Source organism: Papilio xuthus, unplaced genomic scaffold, assembly GCF_000836235.2.
Source record: "Papilio xuthus unplaced genomic scaffold, Pxut_1.1 DF829129.1, whole genome shotgun sequence".
Classification (NCBI taxonomy): domain Eukaryota; kingdom Metazoa; phylum Arthropoda; class Insecta; order Lepidoptera; family Papilionidae; genus Papilio; species Papilio xuthus.
Window position 1 is genome coordinate 2,594,702 of NW_013529520.1, and position 23,547 is coordinate 2,618,248.

Sequence of the window (23,547 nt, forward strand, 5' to 3'; positions counted from 1 at the left end):
CTGCCAGTTTAATTTTTTTAATTTTTTTTATTTTAATTACTTAATAAATATGATCTCATTATTATTATTTAGAAACGGTGATTGATGAGTTCTACATTTTATGAGCTGGGTAAATGTAAAACTTTTCCTGATATGTTTTATATTCTGAATTTCAAAATTCTTATTTTCAAAAGGCTTATTTTGTATTGTAAACCAACAACTAAATTAATCTGAAAGTAGTGACGAAAAATTATTTTTATGGCAAAATTCTATTTGTGTAACAAAACATAAATTTAAATATTATAAGTGTAGTCAATTTATGTTGGATTTTGTATAGATACTATAGTGCAATTGATGAGTTAAAATAAATAAAATATGTCTAAATACAAAGCGTTTTATTAAAAAAATATCCCTCATGCCTTACCACACGTATATAATATAAATTAAATGACTATAGTAATGAGAAAACAAGATATTTCTGGACAAGGAATATTTTAGAAATCAATTTGTTGACAAAGAACTACGTGTATTTACAAAGATCCTTAAAACCTAATACATGTAACCGAGTACTATCCCAAACTTTTGACTATTATTGGTTTTATATTCCTATCCATATCCGAAAGATTGTATTCATAATATGTCTAGTATCAGAGAGGAGTTATGTGTAGCTGGCCTTATTTATACCTACAGATTGAAGAAAATTAAACATTTGAAAGTTGTTACGTCGTAACAAGCTAACTGACGGTTTCCACTACCTTAACAAATATACAAAAAAAAATAAACATAAAATATTAAAAAAATACCTTTATTATTCCTAACATGTCGTAAGAGAATGGGAGCGTTGCGAATTTGTTTTTAAATAGTATTCCTGTAGTGGAAAACCACGGTTATATTTTTTTAAAACTACAAACTTAAAGAAAAAAAAATACGCTTAGAAAATAAGATGGAAATCTTAAACAGTATGAATTCTTTGTTAATTAAAAAGAAACTACATACAAAAGAGCGGGCACCGCGTATTGTTTTTACCAGCGGGGTTATATGAAAATGTTATTTTTTCCCAGTTAAAGCGACTCATTGTTAGAACTAATTTTTAACGTAAAACAGTTGTAGTTTAAGATTCCGTATTCATTAGTTTTAAGCGTTAGTATACAAAATGTAAATCCTATGCAGGTTTTCATTTCTCCGTTAACATTTCAGAATAATTATGTAATTTAATATTCAACATAATAAATTCATTTATGAATATAACAATGAATGAATTCTCGCTTAAATCTACAGCAGGTTTTGAATATGTTAATTTTAAATCAAATTTATCATGTATAATTAAGCATTAATTTCCAATAAATTTTACCTATATGGTATTGTATAAGTGATATGTGTAGAGATAGAGAGATAATATGTAGAAAATAAAAAAGTTTATTATTTTATGTATGTTCATATTATCTTTAAAACCACTTGACGTTAAATTCGGAGGATTCTTAAATGATGTATGTTTATATAAATATTTTTTCTAAGGTTTATATAAGTATTTTTTACTTAAACTTTGCCAAAGTTAAGATAACACTTCTTTGATATCTTGTTAATATTTTTAAAATTATTCCTTCGCTTTGATATTGTTATCAGTTAACACTTAAAAGGTTAAAAATTGTTCAATTAAAGTGAAGAATTATTTTTATATTTTACATTAAATTTTGATTTTTAAATTACGGATTTTTCTTTTTTTGTAAACCTAGCGCTTGGTCTTCTTTGCCTTTTATTTACCGAAATCTTGACAGTTTGTTTAAAAACAAATATTTACCCAAATTAATGTTAGCGACAGGCTAGTCCTTCGTAATACACGACATTTGTATACAATCGAAGCAATGAAATGCATAGTCTCATGATTATGCTCGCCTGCAGGATATTGTACTTGTCATAATGTCATGAACACGTGCCGCGAACAGTCTAGAACGTCTTACGAATACCCTATTCGGAAGTATCAATTAAATAATTATAATGAAACAAAGTGATCGTGGTAAAAATGCGGTGTTACATCTAGTTCTTTTGTGTATTATGTCAAAAAAACATCAAAGTAGTAGAACACAAAAATAAACGTTCAAACGATAATAATGCTACGAAATATACGAAAGTATAACAATTTTCCTTTTAAAGATACAGACATAAATACCTCAAACAAAATGGCAGTATAGAATAAATTTAATTTGATGCAGTGCCGAACACGGCATAAATAAACATATTTACGCTTAATTATTCGAATAGCCTTGAAAATGACTACGAAAATGAGACAATGAATGTATTTTTATAGACACAATGTCAAACGATTAGTGTCTGCAGCCGGCATGGGTGATTCATAAGCTCTGACGCGCAGAGCCCTCCAAGAACGCATTCATCTACCAGAAAACATAGAGCTACGAATGTTTAATTACAGTACTAGCGGTCCCACCTTCAAACTTTTTCGTTGCATCAGTTCGTAGCTCTTTGTTCACGTCCCACTCGCGAGTTCATAGTAACACCATTACCCACCTGTTTGGCTGTACTTTGGCGGACAGAAATAAAACAAGATTCATCTGTTTTTAAACACACATCTCTATACCTATATACACTGAACAAATATCACTGTTTTTTTTAGTTTGAGCAATGCTACTGAAGAAATAATAATAATAATAGTAATTTGAAACTGATGAAACATGCGTATTCAAAGGACTTGTCAGTTAAAGACAATCGATGCACTGATAAACACAAAACGTCTTCTTATTTTCCAAATCTTAGTAGGTATCAAAATTAATTTAAATAATGTTTTTTATTCAAAGTTACAGTGCAATAAACTAATTTAAATTGATTTGACAACATAGGTAAACTATTAAAATTGTTTAATTACATTACGTGAATTACGTTACGTCTTCTTTAGACTAAAAGTGAGAAAGCGAGAACTTTGTTTGGCTTATTTTGTAATTGGGGAAGTCGATCGAAAACAGTAGTCGATGAAGATATAATCGTGGAAAATGTGCTCCATTTCTTTGGCGGAAATAACGCGCGGAGCTGCGAGATCAACAACCTTATCAAAACGAAAACGAGTGTCTGTAGGATAGATAATATCAGATGTACTCGCTTCTAATTTATTTTCACCATATTCGCAGCGAAGATTTAAAAATAGTCAATGTTATAAAATTCATGACTATGCGATCAGCGCGCCTTCATTCGTTGACTGGAAGCCGAAGGTGGCAGAGACTGTGTGTCGCAATTCAGCACTGTATCAGTACACGGTCGTTTAAGTTCAAGGTCCGCATTGTCAGTGTTAATACCAGGTAACTTATTTACAGACGTACAAATATTTCAACTAAAAATATAGCTCAAGGTAAACGAATAACCTTAACTACCCACAGTGTTCCGGGAACAACTGAAAATCGTTTTTGTAAATATGTACTTCAAATGAGTGTAACTTGTGCGATTTTTTATAATTATATTCATACGTGATGCAAGTGAATTATTAAGCGAATTTATATGTATGTGAGTAAAGTTTTTCATGATCAGTGAAACATTACAGGTGAGACGAGAGCTTGCGCGTGGGCGCCCGCTTTTCCTCCCGCTCAGTAAGAGGCCGGCATCCACGCCGCTCGCACGAACCTGACCGCCGCCCAAGGTACCCATTACAAAATAAATCTAAGCTTCACGTAACATTAGCACTAATAAAATGCTTCTAGATACATAACGTATTTTTATTCGCTTCTCACCTGGCCGTCGTCACTAACTGCATAGGTGTACGGTTACAAAAATAATTCGCCATGACTTCATGTTACTGAAATAGACTGGACGCGTCTTCGTTTTCGCAGACTCGTAAGCGGTGACCAAACTCTGATGGTGATTTCATTAAAAAAACATTCCAGATAAAACAAACTAACCAATTTACTCGTCTCTAATTGATGTATATATGAAATACACTTGAACATTTCCACGCGGATAGATGCGCTTGAAAATATTCGAAACTATTTTTATCATCCGCTTAGACGACAGATTTATTTCGAACCTTGATGACGGTATTGTTAACCTTGTTACTTTAAAAACATCATCATCGGCCACAAAACTCGTCTGGAAAATATTTTTACATCACATTTACCCTTGTAATATAAACGTACCTTACATTTTAACGTGTTATCTGTAATTATCTCTATCAAATTAGGCAATTATCGACTAGAAATTGGGTACAAGCAAATGCCTAAAAATGCAAAATAATACCTAAATACTAAAAAACGTGTAAATAACATAAAAATAAAATTATGAATAAGTATAAGTAAATGTTATAAACACAGTATGTGTTTGTATATAAAATGACAAGCATTAAACATAATATTCTATATCACAATCTTGAAATTATGCATGTTTTTTTATTAAAACATGAAATTCGTTCCCCGGCCTTCAAAATATTTATGCCTGGAGATTATTTTCATTGCCTTCTCTAAATATCTTATCTTTTGAACAGAGCCACTGGCAAGTTTTTAAAAACTCCCACGCCGCTTCTGTTATAAACGTCCGACCGAATTGTATGTGTACAAAAAACAGTGCGAATACTGAAATCTTAACTTTTTTAATATTGGACAACGTTGAAATAACACTGACGGTGATATTTTATTAAACAATTTATTACTTATTATTAATATTATAAATTCGATAGTATGGATGGATGGTTTGTGTAATCTAGAACGGCTCAACCTATTTCGCTTAAATTTGACGCATGTGTCAAACATACATAATTCAGCGCGGTCTATAATCGCGGAATATATTTTACAAATCTGATAACAATAAAAAAAAATTATCTTAGGAAAATTTTGGCATATTAAATTTGGAATTAAGCGGAAAAGCGACAAAAGGAAATAGACTAACAACGATAAACGCTAAGATAGTGCAGTCTATACAATATTTGTACAGACACATCACTTATGAAGTTTTACTAATCAGAACTTTTACCTTTATTTGTTTTACATTGCATTGAACACCTTGGAACTTTATAGAGAGTTCGTAATTAAACGGTAGATAAACATTCGCTTTCACAATGCAGCACACGGCCGTCTAATTCCAGAGCGACGATACTCAGACGCCTTCCGCCTACATTTCGCGAGTACCGACTCTCACACAAATAGATTTTGTATCAATTTCCGCGCTACCGAATAAATTGCTCGTTCTTCACACAACACAACGTTCCTATCTCAACTGCACAGCTTGCACATATACCTTATTGGTCCTCAATTACACCGAATGTAAAATCTGGGGGGGTTAGACCAAAGTGCATTCGCTCCGAAGCGATTTCATAACGAACTCCAAAAATATATGAAACTGACAAATAATTCGGTTCGGTTTCGATAATTCACGTGATATTCAGGCGTCATTTCTGTACATTTTGTCTAACCCACCTGCAATTCGTCCCTAAACATTTCTAAAAGACACTGTGACAACAGTAATAATACATCAAAAAAAAAACAGAATCATATTGCTTTTACAAGTCAGTTTCAATTATAATTTAGAGTCGATTTCGTCGGCCATAATAACTTCTGCAAGTAAATTTAATATTTCTTTCTCTGGAATGTCTTATTAATTTTCAAGAGTCCTTCAAAACACTTATTTTTCCAATAATTTCACCATTAACCCGCGTCTCGTCGGATGCTAATATTGAAAACTTATTTGTACAAAGCTACCTGTCGCCGGGACATTCGGGACAAAATATTATAGCCGTCGCCGTTGGTATCGGGGCTAATAAAATTGCAATAAGACGCCGAGCTTTCCTCTAACCCTCGGCCCGCGAATCTGACGGCTCTGTAATAAAATTACCTCATGAGGAGGATAAAAATTGTCAATCTAATCTTTACAGCACCGGTGTTATACAGTTACGTTTTTGGAATTAATTATGTGCCTAAATATTCAGGAAGAGTATTGCGAATTTTAATAAATTTATAACAAAATTTATTCCAGAGGTTAACGTATTCTTAAATTTTTACATTGATTTGTAGCGTACATAAGTTATTAAATTTATTTTGCGTAATGTAATTTCTTTCCATTAATGCAATTGGGATAAAACTTATCTACCGCGTAGAAAAAGATTTCTTTCCTTTAAATTTTTATATTTTAACTTTTAAAGCAAAGCAAGCTTTTAAAGCAAACTTAACGTGAAATTGTTTCTCTCATGTTCCAGCGCCGAACGAACGACTCCAAGATGGCCACTGGCCCTAAGATAGTGCACAAGCAGTTCAACTCGCCCATCGGGCTGTACTCCCAGCAGAACATACAGGAGACCCTCAACAAGCACCTCCAGAACCTGGACAATGGCACTGTAGGGTACGTACTTAATGGTAACACAACATACTGACTTCAAACATTTATATAATACATCACCAAACAAGTCCCAAGAATCGATACAAAGTTAGATCCTTTGTTTGCTTTGATTAGATTCAGACTTGGCGGCGTTATTATGGATCTAGCTTTAAGAAACATTAACTTCCAGAATTTCAGCAAGCAAAGTATAGATAATAATAAATTATCTCAAATTACAGTCATGAATAAAAATTTACTGCTTTCATAGAAACAAAGAATATGTATATTACGTCTACCTTGAACTATTTATATCCGTCTACAACAATACGATAAGAAATAATGCGATGTTATTTCGCTTTCTAGCATTCTTGAGAGCTATAAATGCTGCATCAATATTTCATTCTGAACGAAAATTCGTTGCAAGGCAAGTTTACGCAGCATATCAATTCTACATAAGAGCTAACCAATAACCACGTGTCAGAAACACTTTGGTATTTAGTTAACTTTTGATTATTACATAGTTGTAGAACATTCAGAAAATGTTCAAATCCAAATTGGAATTTATGGCACACACGTGCGACATTTATAATTAATATTTGTATTTCTTTTTAAATCCTTGGTTCGAATTAAAATTTGAAAGGTGTTAGTAACAGTAACTCTCCTCACAATATTTTCTTTTATTTTTTCGTCTGTTTCACATTTATATTAAGGCTGTTATCACTAAAAAAAGGGTCTTGACAGACAGACGGACAACAATGTATTCCTATAAGGGTTTCGTTTTTTTTCCTTTAGAGTTACTGATCCCTAAAAATACTTGCTTATTAATCGCATTGTGTTAATTACAGCAAGTTCTCTACTCCCTTCGAATTTTTCGTATCTCTTCCATTTAATAATGGAGTTATATGCTTTGTTAATTGAATTAAATATAAACAAACTATTTTTCTCTAAAGTATAGATCTTTAAGCGACTTTCAACATAAATCTTGATATTAAAAATTCCAGATTGTTCTCGTTTTACTTCAGAACTTACTAAATATGTTTACATATTTAAAGGATAGTTTATGTACAAACGTCAAACTTTAACGATTTGATGTTCTTGTATTGTATTGCTGTATAACTTTAGTGTCTGGTATTTGAGACCCTCGTCTAGTGTTATTACATAGCCGTGCTTTGATTATTATCATAAATATGATAATTGGATAATATCTAGTCAATTTCAAAGGCTGATTGGCAATTAGACTTAACATAATTCTGTGAATGATAACTATATTTCTCTATTCAGAATATAGAGAATATCTTATATCTTTAAATGAGCAATTCTTGTATATATATAATTGGAAACTCGAAATCGGCTTCAACGATTTTGTCGATGTCATTTTATTCGTGTTTTATCGATAATCAACTTAAACATAAACTTAACTTTTTCTATCGGTAAGATCGAAAAGTATTATTCATATTTCATCATTTTATTAGTAATTCGTACTTAAATATAATTTCCATGAAACACAATTAAAAAAAAATACTGAGCAAAGCGGTCATCCAAAAAAAGAGGTCATCCAGATTTTATCTAATTAATATGGGGTTCATTTGTCGAAAGAATCGTAAAAACAATTCATATTATTACGACAGTGGAATTTTACAGAGATTTTCCATTTAGTGATTCATGTTTGTTATAATACAACACAAATATAAATAACAGTATAAATTTTAGTTAAATATACTTTATTTACATTCTCTCACCGTATTTTTGTACGTGATATAAAAGTGATTGCAAATGTTCAAATCAAAGACTATTGCTCTATAAAATTTGTCAGGTTATCTTTGCTTAGTAAAGTAACTACACGAAATATATAAGTTAAAAAGTAAATTAGATTCTTACAAAGTGTGTAATGTTAAGAAAGGCAAATAAAAAACTTAAAAGGTTATCTAATGAAGCGGTAATACTCACATAAAAGCCACGACTTGATGTTTTGGAGCTTTCTCTTTCATCTTATAAACTTGGATACTTTTTTTCGATTCCAATAATTTGCTGTTAAATTTATTACGAGATAAACAAGTTCGAAGTATTCTAAAAGAACAGTTTGAAAGACCTTTCACAAGGTGGGTACACTTTAAAACAAATACTTTTTCAATTCATGTACAGATTTTTTTATTTAATTTCTGTAAAATACACATATAATTATAGATTGATGAAAAATAAGATAATTAGGTGGTCGAACAATTCACGTTTGGCTAAAATAAATGCGAGATTAAAATACATTGATTGATGTCGTGAGATAAACAATGATCTCACTAAGTACAAAGTAAACATGCGATAAATGATTGAAGCTATATTCGGTTGTAAGATGCAAGCCAAAATTACAGCAATGAAAAACGAAATGCAAAACCGTGTCGCAGTACTCGGGACGTTAAGCTATGCACGGATTGACTCAGTATTTGTGAAACACAGTTCGTGCAACCATCTTGTTAGTGAATACAATAGTCACATTTAAATTTCTAGTAAGTTTTCCACTTTTGTTAAAAAATAAATAATCATATCTGTTCCTCATTGTTCATGTCTTTGTATTTAAAATTTAATTATATTTAATTATAACGATTTTAGATCTTCTTAAGTGTTGACAATGATTAATTAATTGTTACATTTTAATTGTTGTGGATGCTTATTCTATTGTTTATCCTGTGCCTTCTTTTATGACAGATTTTTTTTAATTTTCACATTTGGATTAAAAATCAAACATCTTTGCTAGATTGTTTTAATTGTAAAAAGAGTTTTTAATAGCAACAATGTGTCAGTGATTATTTGTGTTTACCGTCATAATTATGAAGAGGCAGTATCTCAACGGCCGCTGACATTTTGAATACATAAAATTTAGCATCGCGCCACATCGCATGCATACCGCTCTGACACAGCACACATAAATTATATGGACTGAATATTATGATAACCCTGATTTTATACAAAACAAATTAGAGAGCTTTGAGAAGGAATTTGGTAAAATCAATACATAGAAGTTTACATTCTACATTTGAAATTCTGTATTTAACTTAGTTATGTCTTTCGGTAATTTTTGTTTTATGAAGGATTATTACTCATACTATATTAACCGTATTACTATTAATATGAACATAATAAATACATACATGTTTTGTGTTAAGACTAGACGTTATACGAATTCCTGGTGTAAAAATTACCAACAACTTTTACTAAGGTAATCTTTAAACATTTCTTGGAGACGTTATCCTTCATCAATACATGTCTTCTGTTATGGGTGACCAATATCCATGACATGTAAAGTCAAACAGGTATAGTAAGAAGAGATCTAGCGCGGCCAGCTCGCACCGGCCACAGTGTAACCGTGGCGCGTGCGCAGGCTGTCGCCTACCGAATAACTAAACTGTCTTTTATGACATTTATTGTAAAAAAAAAGTGATCGGTTAATAAGTTATTATAAAGTTATTTAAAAACGAAGTTGTTTAGTGTTATTAAATAGAGTGCGTGTTAAATATAAGATTTTTGTTTTTAGAAAAAATATCATTCATATTTTTCGTCACTTTTAAAACTGCCAATAAAAATAGATTAAAGAAAAACAATTTATTTGTAAGTCATGTAATGTGCCGTATTTCTTCAAAAACAATTTGCTAACGCGTTCCAATTTTTCTTTCTTCAGAAGTTTTATTAGCTTTTCAATCGACTGCACGACGCATATGATGTTAAAATAACTGAATCAAAAAGATAGATTGATAATAAAAATGTCTATCGATCGAATTATCTCAGTCGTTTTATTTTAAATTCTAATCATTAAAATTATAATAATAATGATGCCATTGTATCTTAATGATTCAGGAATAAGTCATTAAAATAATTAATCACAGGCAATAAAAGATCTTTGAATATAACTCTGGCACACACTCAAAAACGCATGCGTTATATTTAAAAATAAAAATTTGTCAGTACGTACGAAAGTGTAAATAAAAAAAATACCTATTGTTGTTTTGTTCGTGTCGTGGAAAATGGAGATTGTCGATGAAAACAATGAGTAAGTTTCCATCACTTTCTACTTTGTATTGTGAGTTTAATAGATTTACAATAGTATAGTCTAAGCAGTTGTATCTGATTTAAGAATACAACTGCTTGTATAGATTGCTCGTACTGATACATTGCCTGTAATTCTCGGTATATTTATGAGGATGTGTTATTTTCTAAATGTTTTTTTTATTTTATTTCGATTTCTATAGCATATCTACTTGATACATGTAAAATTAAAAATTGATTTAAAAATCAAACGGTGGTATTTTAAAACTTTGATAAGAAGTTCAGACATTTTATAGAATACCGTATGTAACATTTTATCGGTAACATAGATGTTTATAATACCGGACACCACCACATCGGCTTTTAATTGTGTATCGATTATAATTTCTTATAAACAGTACACTAGCGTTCACAACGCCGAAGGTTGTAGATAGTATTTGATAGTATTAGTAAACCGGTAAATAATTGATCATTGCACCAACAGACTATGCAAGAAAGCACTCGCAACTTTCACTATTATTCTATTAAACCATTATTTCCGTTGTGGAACTTTGTATTTTTAAGAAGGCAATATTGAATAAGAAGCCAAATTATCTGATATTTCTGAACTGATTAATATTCGTTATAAAAATCCTGGCGCTTTTTCAAAAATATATTAAAATATACCTGTAGCTCGTGCTCCCAGCCACTTGGTATAAAAATACTGAATTAGTAGCCTATGTGATCCTCCAGATTAAGTTATACATTTATGCTAAATTTTAGCGAGACCCATCCATCTATACATTCGCATTTATTAGTAAGAAATAAGATGAATGAAAATGTCTGCATATGCTTCAACTGTAACTTGAATATACGTAAGTAACTAAAATAATTTAAAAAAAACGTCTATTAAATTTCTCATTAATGCAATACAATATACTGTTTGAAATAATTAATAGTGATTAGATTGGAGACTCTCAAACAGTTCTTCTTAGTAATAGTGACTAATGACAACTGATTGACAGAAAGAGCAAATGTTACTGTCAATACATGCCAACGTTGTCACATTGTAAATACGCGGCTGAACTTTAAAACAAATTACATTTCGACTGCTAATTACAAAAGAAAATCAACCGTAATTACAAAGCTATATAGTTGTTATTGCAATGTATTATTTCGTTAACTTCGTACAAGTTTTTATATTGTTTACCTTCGAGATTTAATAGAGAACTTGTTGTTTAACATTGAGTCACGATAACTTGCCAAAGAAGGATTATTGAGGTTAACTTTAACTTAAAAGGCGTCAAGTAACACATAATAATGTTTTTCAACATTTCAACTACCTAAATAGTTCTTATTATAAATTATATAATAGTAGTTATTTTCTTGTTGTTGATAATAATTTGCGCAACGCTTTCCGCGCATTTGCGCGGGATTTTTTCTTCGGATGAAGAATGTTGATCATAGATATAGATATTATACACGCAAACAAAAATTCATACCAGAACTTGTGTCACGACAGACAGTTCTATTATTTACCTAATTAATTTTTAAATAGCTAACTTGTAAATCCTTTTAAATAAAATAGGAACATCATACGTCAGGAGTAACTTGACGGCAGTTGTTATAATCATAAATAAAAAATATTTTATTAAATAAGTTATTTTGTTATAGGATCGACTTCAACAACCCAGGCGCCAACAAGCCAGCCAACCTCGCCAACTCGGCCGTTCTGCGCATGCTTGAGGAAGAAGAGCGCAACCGCAAGGGACTTCCTAGTAAGACATTTTATATTATAATTGATTACTTATTTAGAAGAAACAGTAACTGTTATTCAAAAGTCTGTTTGGTTTGTTAAAAATTATACCAAGCTGTAAATAATTCACTAACGTAATTATTATAAACCATTTCAAGCAATAGTTTAAAGAAATCGTATATCGGATTCGAATCCGACCTTGCTATTCAAATTTCGTACTAAAAATATTGATGGATAAATCCAAAGCTTAATTAACGCCGATTAACTTGCATTGCTTCGCCAGAGTTAGATCCGACGCAAATCCAAGCAATAATGGACAATTTGGTCCTGGCACGGCGTCGTTTTGACAGCTCGTGGCCACCGCGCAAAGAGGATTCAGTCCGACGGGGATGGCACTTGCTAGATACCACCGGTCACATATATTCTGATTGCTTGAAGGCTACTAAAGGTACTGGATTGGGCACCAGTAGACTTAGTTAATCATTATGCAGCGAAGTAGATAGATGCACTCATAATGTCAGTCGGTGTAGTGTAATCCAAAAGTTTACGCATTGGTTTGAAATTATAGACTTTACATAATTTATATAATGGTTTTTATATAATAGTTTTGAGTGTTACGTATTACGTGTAAATGTTACAAAATATTAGTAAATTCTAACATCATGTGTCATTATTGTCATGACCATCCGGACAGATGGAGCTAATCCCTCATTAATGAAAGTTTTTGGCAAACATTTAAGACTACTGACAGTGATACATATATTTTAGATTTAAGTGGATATTTACTTCGTTTAATTAATTTAACATTTTTATAAGGTTTGTGATTTTTAAGACTTTACAGAAAAGATTTTGGATCTTGTTATTGTTAGAAAGAAAATCCGACAGTGTGCCGGTGTACTGGCACAACACTAGCCATACTAAAATATCGACGTCTATGTCCCCTCACTAATCATTCTGAAACTGGACTTTGTAATGAAAGCGCACCATACGCGCCAAAGGCTTATAATTAATGTCTAAAATTATTGACAGTGAGAATTTAATCTAACATTAAGCAAATAACCTAGTAACTCCAACCCCTGTGCCACATGTTTGTATCATTTTGTTTGACTCATCATCGGATGATGTTCAGATGTTCGCTCATACTCAGTGTAACCTCGCGAAGGATGTCTGTGTATAAACTTAGGACGTTACTTTTAGAATGTAGGTCAACGCAAATGTAAGGATCTGATGAAATAACTCTTCTTATTTACAATTTCAATATGAAAGACGAGTTTTAATCGTTATTATGAAAATTCTGCACACTAACATTGTAATACATTAGTAGTTTACGTCATTTACTGAATAAGCGTCTATCGATTATTACACACAATTTTCTATTATCACTTTAAGACTTCTACACTTTTTATATGCACATATTATTGTGCAAATAAATACAAGTGATGTTAATTATAACCTACTAGCTGTCGTCCACGACTCCGTTCCCCGAAATTTTCGATTGCAAGTTCTTTGAGAACAACCATGGAATATCGAAAAAAATCTTAATCGATTTTACTCAACCCATCTCTAGTGAATTGTCAAACTAATATATCTTAAATAGACACGTTATAAAAGAAATATTAATATTCATATATTATTTATATCTACGAATACGTGTTATTCTAAGAATAATAACCATTTTTTTGCAAGCAGTAACTATTTCGGTATTCCACAATCGCTAGTCGCGATGATTCAACCCGACTAATATTATCCATGCGAAGTGCAGACGTACGAAAGTATTCAGAACCGCGAACACTCTCTTATCTAGCAGTAGTAAATGCGCTTTAAAATACTCATGAAGAATGTTTGCGACTATCAGTATAGATATCGAAATAATCGTAGAAAAGTATAATGGAACTACTGCAGTGGGTAACAAAGAAATATGTATTCGTATTGTAATATCTTAACATTAATTTTAAGCACTTATTTGAACACAATTAATACGTACACATTTTGCTCTTAGTACACCTGATATTAGCACAAATGCACTAATTAACTATTTGTAAATATCAATATACTATCTTACTTCTTACTAATATTATAAATGCAAATGTTTGGATGGATGTTTGTCTGTAGGAATCCCCAGAACGGCTGCATAGATCACGCTGAAATTTGGCATAGATGTAGAACATAGTCTGAAAGAACACAAAGGCTACTAATTAAGATTTTTTAATTCCGCACGGATTGATCACGGGCGACAGCTAGTCTTTAATAATGCAGCAATTTATATTTTAAGAGCTTATTGCTTATCTTTTATTTAAATAAATAATTATTATGACAAGCTATGAAAACAGCCATGAATCAAATCCGCCAAAGCCAAAGTTGCCAGTTTTTCTACACACAACAATTAGCTTCATGGTAATTATGTCTAATTTATATTCAACTCACTGACACGGCTAATGATTTGTTGATAATTGTGGCCATGTCCCAAAACACGCTAACAATAATAATACACCGGTTCGTATTGTAGTACGTACATTTGGAACACCCTTAGTAAAGGTTGGTGAAACTATCCGCATAAAGTAAAGTAATAATTAGGATCAAAAATATTGAAAAACGTGATTTGCTGAGAGCTTAATGTCTATCTATATGATGTACATCTGCGAGGAAGGGAACAAATTGTTAATAGTAAATATATATTTTTGTAATAAACCCAAAAACTTAACTGCTAGCTTCGGTCAGAACTCTTAAAAGTACTGATATAATTATAGAAAAAATGGACATCTATTTCATAACTAAGATGGCAATAATCTCGTCTCTCGTATCTATTTCAAACGCGAACACGTCACATATCAAAAGTCACGGTCTGATGTGTCATACAACAAACGAACACGCTAGAAAGAGTCCGCGATAGTTACCCTTAATACCCTTTTCCACTAAGCGATTGGCAGTGCACGACGGCTATACTATGATAATCGTAGCCTAGGGATATCATAATATAGAAATGCGACATACGACCAAAGTGAGGCTGCTAGTCACAACTAGTGGAAAAGGGGTCTTAAACTCTCAAAATAATATGCGGTTGTTTCGCACCTACACACCTGGCACAAGCCAACTGGTCACAAGTCATCCTGACACTGAACCGACTAAACGTAACGTAGTCTCCAGCGATAGCAGTCGTAAGGTACACATTCATATTACCATAGGCACTCTTGTACAATATTAGAATAGACATAAAACACTTAATTATTATTGTCATTGCTTTCAATGCTATGCTACTCAGTGGACGTTTGCCAATTTAGATTGTTCTTGAGCTTTCTCAGATACATGTTTATCAATACATCTTCATTACTATAATTATAATTTATAAAACAAAAAATAAAGTGCTTCTACACAGAGCATGAATTAAAACATAGTATAATAGACTCCAAAATTTCTTGTCATGTGAGCTTGCCTCCATCCAGACAACACTTTCGAACGAATTCTGTAGTCTACTTCCAACATCTATCTTTAATTAATCGAGTTTAGCTTATTTTTTAAAAGTGATTTCTATTTACTAAAACCCTTCGGTAGCCAATTTTAAGTACGACGACGAGATTCCCGGGATCTCCAATGAAACGCACCAGGACCCAGGAAAATATTTCATGAAGTAGACGATTTTTTTTTTTAATTTAAATTTTATTTGGCCAGCAACGATAGATCCGAGATTAATATACGCATGTGTGTGATAAATTCAGTTCACAATTCTATGAAAACTATATTTTTTCGTCGACTTTTTGGCTGTGATCCAATGGGTATCGTTACATCTAATTTGAAGCAGAATGTGTCAAAATGTGTATAACAAAATGTTGAACATAGATATGTGTGGTCTGAGACATTTGATGTGGTGATGGATATGGCAGATTACGTTCTTGAAATTTAAATAATGACATTTACAAGTTTTCTTTGCCTCACATTTTATTTTTATGTACAGATATAAATAGATTACATATTTTTATTTGTACCCCTGCTAAGTTTAAAAAGTTATTCTTTAACACTGACCTGATCACGAATAAGTGTGATCCTATGATACAATGAATTGAAGTGTAATTATAACGTGGATAGATTTATTACCACGGACAAAGCTATTGTTGACGATAACGACCAAGTAAGAAGTAGGAGCCTTCAAGAGTAGATTATATAAATATTAATTAAACTAGAGCGTACCATCTTTCGATCTCATCATCACTTAACATCAGATAGGATCGTGGACAAGCGCTAACTTATTGAATTAAAAAAAAGACTAACATTGATGTGATATTCGGATGGGTTAATGAACTAGAGAAGAGCTTGTGACATATTTTAAGCTCTTAGAAATCATGGATGTTGCATATAGTTTAAAATTGCAGACATTTAAAAAAAAATCCAATAGAACGTTACTCTCAAATCCATCAAAAAATTAAAATTAAAATTTGTTAATCAAATTAATTAAAATTAATCAATCAGGTTTGTGGAATCTATTGTTTATCAATGTTAATAGTTTTTTTTTCTTTTAGGTCAGAAGAAAGTCGTTTGGCCACCGGTGCCAGAAACCAACGGCTACCATCAGACCCAACAGGTAACAACATAATTTATGTTAAGCCAAGTGAGAAAGTTTAGACCCCATGTATATGTGTATATAACGAACCATGAAAAAGCTGCACATAGCCATTAAAGCTTAGAGGTGGCAGGAGCACAGTAATTGCATGAAATCCAATATTATGGTTAATAGAGCTTGCGAATTATTGCGATTATCTTTCGCAAAGCGGGAACGTTCTGAACAATTATTTAATATTATTTGCTTTTATGATAAGTGTCTTTTCGCGCTTGCTTTGAGCTTTTCTTTAAATAGAAAATTTAAAAACAGTGTTGTAAATGTGCTTAAGTGTGAACAATTTTTAAAATTAGCATATTTTTTTTGGAGCAATAAAGATTGTTTTGTTAAGTTTTCGGTACGTTTTACGTTGAAAATTCACTATTTAACGTTAGTTAGCACAAAGGAATTGACTTTTGTTTCATTTTTACTCTTGTATCCGATGACATAGATATGAAAGTAAAGGTTTTCAACATAAAATATTAAATAAATGTTCATAAGTTCCTGAATAACAAAGATGAAAAAGGGGTTATTTGCAATTCACACAAATGTATATTTCTGAATAATATGCAGCGGTTAAATTTTTACCTTTTAAAAGTTTGGTTCAATAAGATACATAAAAAAACCGCCTTAAAAGCATTACATGCCTCTACGTGATTTATGAATAGCCCCAATTAGTTACAACATTGTACCCACAGCAGAGCCCTGCGTTCTACAACAACGCTCAGCACTCTCCATCGCAACAGGCACAGTACTCACCCTCGGCTCAGCCCCAAGCACAGCCCCAGCCTCAATCCCCTTACCTGTCCCCTCAACCCCAATATCAACCCCAACCCCAGTATCAACCGGAGCCCCAGTATCAATCCCAGCCCCAGTACCAACCGCAGCCTCAGTACCAGACGCAGTCGCCAGCGTACTGTGAAGGCAAGCGACAGCAATCGACTGGGCTGAGTAAGCTGATCCCGGTTGGACCTGGCGCCTCTCCCGTAGCCCCCTACCGAAAGGGCCCGCCTTCGCCGAAGCCCTACAGTCAACAGAACAGCCGCTGGGCCCCGGTGCCCGCTCCTACTTCTCCACAGGTACTCTTTGGAAAGAGAATGCATCGTCGTCAGCGTATGTCGTGTCATTTGTCATACTTGGATACGTTTACTGATTTAACATGTAATAACCAGAATTAATCCATGTTTTGTCATGTATTGGCTGATATTAACGGCACTATAGGGTACTAGCTAGTTTTTTTTACTCGACCTGCAGTGGTATGTAAGCGTATTCTTATGTAATTCATTTTTACATTTTTATACGCTGCTTTATAACGCTTCGCGACATTAAGGCTTGATAGCGATAATATCAAGTTGTGTGCATTTTGGATTTGCATCACAAATTTTATTAATACAATATTTGTTATTCTACTTTGTCGTGTATTTAGGACTTTGGAATATATCCAAATGACTACTGATTGAATTGTACTAAACGCAAATTAAGTTGAATCGAAAAAAAATGGAATTTATAATTATTGTACGCTATTGCTGTCATTAACTTATGCAGTAACTGTCGCATTGTCGTTAAATGGCTACTAAGGACGTACCTCAGTGAAGGACACTAGGAGATTATTTAAGTATAATAAATATTTAACAAGTTTTAGTGCTTCAGTTTATAAGCTACTAAGTTGCTTATATGGCTTAGAAATCCTTATAAAAAGGGCCAGGCTCCTATAACACGACATGTAATTACCATAAAGCAAACATCACATGGTTTTACTTACTGACCTTCAGCCACAGTACACGGGGCAGCCGCAGTATTCGCCACAGTCGCAGTACTCGGAGCCACAATACCAGCCGCCTCAGTATCAGCCCCCGCAGAAGCAGTTCGAACCACCGCCGTCCACCATCACTCTGCGCCAACAGCAGCCAGTCCACCAGAAGCCACCCCCGGTCTTCCCCAGCCAACCTGCTACAGCTTCTTTTAAAGGTAATGTCATAAGCTCCCGGTCCTTATCCTCTCTATGCGTTCAATACATCAGGTTTTCGTCATCCGAAAAACTACATTATTTGTCACTTCATCTCAACCTTTTTAGTTATTGTCATTTTTCATAGTAAGAGGTAATCCTATTTCTAACTAATATTGTAAATTCAAATGTTTAGATGGATGGATGGATGTTTGTTAAAAGGTGTCTCCAGAACGGCTTGACGGATCTCGATGAAATTTGACATGAATAAATAACATAGTCCGAAAGAACACATAGGCTACTTATAAAGGTTTTTTTTTAATCCGCGCCGATAGAGTCTCGGGCGACAGCTAGTGAACAAATAAAAATCTTGTATAGTACATTTCTTCGTAAAGTAAGATACAGGTGTGATCTACGTAATGTATAGAGGGGCTATATTAACTCCATAAAAATCTTTAAAGCTACATCACAATGTAAGATACGGGATTGTCAGTATATTGTTTTATTAAGATTGTGTGTTTATACGTCGCAGTGTCGCTTTAGAAGAAGTGTTAGAACACGTAAAAGCTTTCATACACCTGCTAAAACTCGTAAAGTGTTCATATAACGCGTAGAAATTACTTTACAATATTAAAAGTTTAATTTTTTTATGATAATATAAAATGATTATTCAACTTATTAATACCTACGTAATTTTATGATATCCATTGTTGTTTATTTCCACTTTCTAATAATATAACTAGGTTGATTGTGGTTTAAATATACGGGCTACGGATAACCGCAACATAGGATATATCGTAGAAAGCTACGTCTTATTAGAACTTCTGTTTTAACTTGTGCGGATTGCTAAATATAAATATGTGTTTACAAATCATTAGAGTCTGCTTCCATTGGCGGGAATCCGTACAATCATTATCTATGCTTCTTGAAATATATTCTGAAAGGGATGACACGACGACATGTTTTAAAATCATTCGGCAGTGGAAATGCTTGATTACATTACAAATAATTACAAATTCCAACGACAATAAGATTACAAATTAAATACGATATTCTAAACTCAATCAATGTATTAATCTTACCAGGAGGTGTAAACATGCGTGGAGATCAAAAGTGGCCGCCGCAGTCGGTGAAGGAGGCCGTCGCAGCTGAGAACGAAGCGAGAATGATGCTGGCCAAAGGACCAGCTTGCAGACCGCGCAAGGTAACCTTCACAGATTATATTTGACAGATTAGTCATATGAACAACTATGACATATTTTGCTCTGTACATTGCCAATTCTTACATTCCATTATTATATCGCTTTTAAATTAACAATGTTTTGCCCCCGCAGATTTTTTTTAAATCGATGTCAGATAAACATTATTATTACAGCTATTTTTTTTTGACAATTTAAATGTGAGTATCACGTATTAAGTTACGTTATCACGTATTACTATTAAGTTTACGATAGGCTCTTATCAGACTCCTAAACGCATTACTTGATCACTTTTTTGATAAAGTGATTCTAAATTTGTTTTCGGAGTAGGTAAATGTATAATTCTTAACACAAATACATTACTTACAACCTCGAGCATCAAACATAAATAACAAGCCCTCATTCCCCATCCTGAGTGCAACCGTTGTCTGTTTTAGCCGCGGCAATATTCGCTTGCTGAATTAATTGCCATGAGGGAGGTGTAAGTCCGTCGTACCGACTCGTTCGGTTCGGTCCGGATTTTAATCGATTTGTAAGTGAAGCTTCTTCGGACATAGTGTGACACAATCTCTTCTATTAACTTAGTTTAAAAATATACTTTTTCGGCATGTATTATTGGAGATAGTTTTTGTGCACAAATATAAAAAAAATATAGTTATAGTAGCCAATTTCACATACATGTAAACTTTGCTTACGTCGAAGTTTGGATCTGTGCAAGATATTACCGCAATTTCGTTTTTCCGTCTCTACCATTATTAGGAGGAATTTAATTACTTATACTATAAGGACTATTTTTGTTAGGCTTACTAAATGGTTGAATAAATGCAAAAGATTTTCCATATAGGCTACAAAGACGCAATCTTGCTCATCTCATGAATCGATGTTTTTAAAAATCGACGAATACTTTTGTCACGGACCAATATGGCTACCTTCAGTACTACATGCCTTTATGAATAAGATCAACGGTACACGATTAGTACTCTATGTAGTAGCAACCACCTAACGCGTTTAGAATTAGGCTTCGCTCAATTCTAGTACCATGACATCACGTAATTGACTAAATCACATCCGTGTACGTCTTAAAAGTGTCACCTATTTCTCTCTACTAGCTTCGCTGTGAAAGGCTTGATTGTGCGTTGTAGAGGTGTAGTAAACAGTTCTAGTAAATGTGATTGTGTTGTAATTGGACAAGCTAATTTGAACCTTATGTTACAGGTAAACAGGGATTACTCTGGCTTCTTCGCAAAGCACGCTCTCAACAACAACTACCCTGGCTACCGCGCGCCCCCTGGCACTCAACACTTTGAGGACCATTCTGGCCGATCTTCATACTAAAATAAGATCTTAGAATACTAGAGTCACCTGATTTCACTCAATAGATTCGATTATATAGAACATAAATAATGTCAATATTCCAAAGGATCATTTTCTTTAGCTACATGCATAAATCCGTTGCACGTAAGTGTCTTAAAACATAGGGGGTAAGTGCTCGGATGTTATAAATGAGGAATCAGCATCTTATGTCACAAAATGTTTAGATATCAGGGTAGGGGACGCCAGAGTAAGTACTTGTGTAGACTTTACTCGATAAAGTCTTAGCCTCAAACTAAGTACTTAAAATAAAAATTAAGCACTGATTCTTTGATAAAATTCAGAGTAATAAACATATTGGTAATAACCTATTCCTAGCAACGTATAGTCTGTTAGGATTAGTACAAAATATGTTTTAATACTGTTTTACATATCTACATATAAACATGCACAAAACATGTTTATTACAGCCATACAAACGTTATCAGTGCTTAATTTTAATGTTAATTTATTTACGCGGTAATCATTATGTAGTTTGTAAGGATTATAATTTAAAAAAATATATAAAAATATAAATCATGCTTTAAACCTTTACGAAATCATTTATATATGTTGAATATGCATTATATTATTTAAGAAACAATATGCGGCTAAGTTTCGATTTTAAATAAAAGGCTTTTTAACGCTTTTAACAATATTATTATGTAAATAAAGCTCAATTGCTGCGCTATTGGATAAAAGCGTACAAATTTGTAAACAACCAAAGCTATTATTAACAATTATTCAAGTGACAAAAAAATTAATTGTAACTAAGCATAAATTAAATATAAAACTAGTCACGAAGAGATCACGTATATTTTGTATATAAAATGTTAATTTTTCTATTTCATTGTGTTATTTATATTCTAATGAAATAAAAAATTCTATAAACTACATACAATTTTTATTTAACTTTTAAATTAATTACGTTACATTTCTTTCCATAACCTAGTTCATCGTCAATCCCTTACAAATAATATTAATACCTGATCGCGTATCAGTCATTTTATTTAATTTTTGTCCGTCACTCTGTTGCCCGTCCGTCCGTCTGTCAAGACCCTTTTTCTCAAAAACGCGTGACTGTATCAAGCTGGAATTTAATTATATTAAAAATAGCATCATCAAATATCGTACTTGAAGTTATCTAAAATGGGTACCAAATTTTCCCTTCAAGCAATACCATGATATTTATTTTAATGTTACGGGAACGTTACTGAGAACAGGACATATATGGATGTTATAAAAGCACCAAGCTGATTAATTAGGACTCGACCTCCGGAACTATCATTGCCTGATATACATTCTAAAGATGGCAATACAAACTACTGGGACAGAGATCTCAAAATGGGACGATACCGTAGCAGTCTGTCTAACGGCAACCGCACAAACCTGTTTATTATTAGTGTTTGTATGTTATCAAGATAACCAGTGAACCTAGAATGTTAGATTAACTATCTAACTGGAAAGAAAACGACCGCAAATTATGCTTTCCATATGTGACATGTTGGAACAAAATCTAGATCTTTTTATGAACAATCCAATGTTTGACCACAATCTAAACAATGTTAAGTAGAAATCTGCTAAGTTGCTAGTGCGCACTACGATTTGAAAACCGATTTACCGGTCAAATCTTTATCAATCGTATTAAGCATATTAAAAAAAATCTTGCGTATATATGCCTTATAATATCTATGTGGAAACTGTATAAATTCAGTTGTCATACGTAAGCAATCCTCCGTAAAGACGTCAGACGTCTTCGTTTGTTCCCGATATTTCTTATTCCTTGGAATTGGTCCAAGATAGAATTGTTATTTATAATAATAGTTATCGCACCTGTCATCTCTTATAATTTCAACATATTGACCCTCGAAATTTTCTGCGGGGAGTTGTTTGAAATCTATTTTGGAACAAACATGAAAAACTTTTTATTACTATTATTTTGCCAACAGGCAGAGACTTTGAAAACAGTACATAAATTATTATAAAATGTAGAACATAGGAAACCGTTTTTGAAAAAGTCGTCGGAAATGTAAATTTGTGATTTTTTGATCCCAAAACTTATTCGTTTAAAATTTATTTTAGCACTTTTACTGAAAATGGCAATAAAGGAATCTGCAAACGATTAGCCGGCGATTTAGCTATGTCTTATGATATTTTATAGGACAAAAAAAAACAAAAAAAATATTTACAAAAATATTTTAATATCATACATAACGTCGCGTACAAACCACACCAGAGCACGGAGTCGGGTGCACGTATAAATGCTTTACAATTACAACAGACAACTAGCAATGCTACGCAGTGTTTGTACATGTCGAACAACTCCTATAACGATATCGACACATTCCAAGAAAAGAGTTACATCTTATATGAGATATAACTCTTTACGTCATAAGTGTCGATTTATGCATTGTCAACA

General features: G+C 32.7%; 1 protein-coding gene across 5 annotated transcripts; it reads left to right on the top strand.

Moving 5' to 3' along the window:
• The first annotated feature begins 3,167 nt into the window (after positions 1–3,167).
• On the top strand, positions 3,168–21,876 carry LOC106120773 (extensin). 5 transcript variants are annotated; one of them, XM_013316219.1, is made up of 11 exons: positions 3,168–3,284; positions 3,524–3,619; positions 6,161–6,303; positions 11,965–12,068; positions 12,330–12,494; positions 16,558–16,619; positions 17,333–17,713; positions 18,407–18,602; positions 19,665–19,783; positions 20,216–20,310; positions 20,994–21,083. In XM_013316219.1, the coding sequence occupies exons 3-10, from the start codon at positions 6,182–6,184 to the stop codon at positions 20,261–20,263; spliced, it is 1,197 nt and encodes a 398-aa protein (XP_013171673.1). In that variant the 5' UTR covers positions 3,168–3,284; positions 3,524–3,619; positions 6,161–6,181; the 3' UTR covers positions 20,264–20,310; positions 20,994–21,083. The 5 variants fall into 5 exon arrangements, with proteins under 5 accessions (XP_013171673.1, XP_013171657.1, XP_013171665.1 ...); XM_013316203.1 differs by lacking the exon at positions 20,216–20,310 and having other exon boundaries at positions 20,994–21,876; XM_013316211.1 differs by lacking the exon at positions 20,216–20,310 and having other exon boundaries at positions 17,336–17,713; positions 20,994–21,876.
• Positions 21,877–23,547: the final 1,671 nt, after the last annotated feature.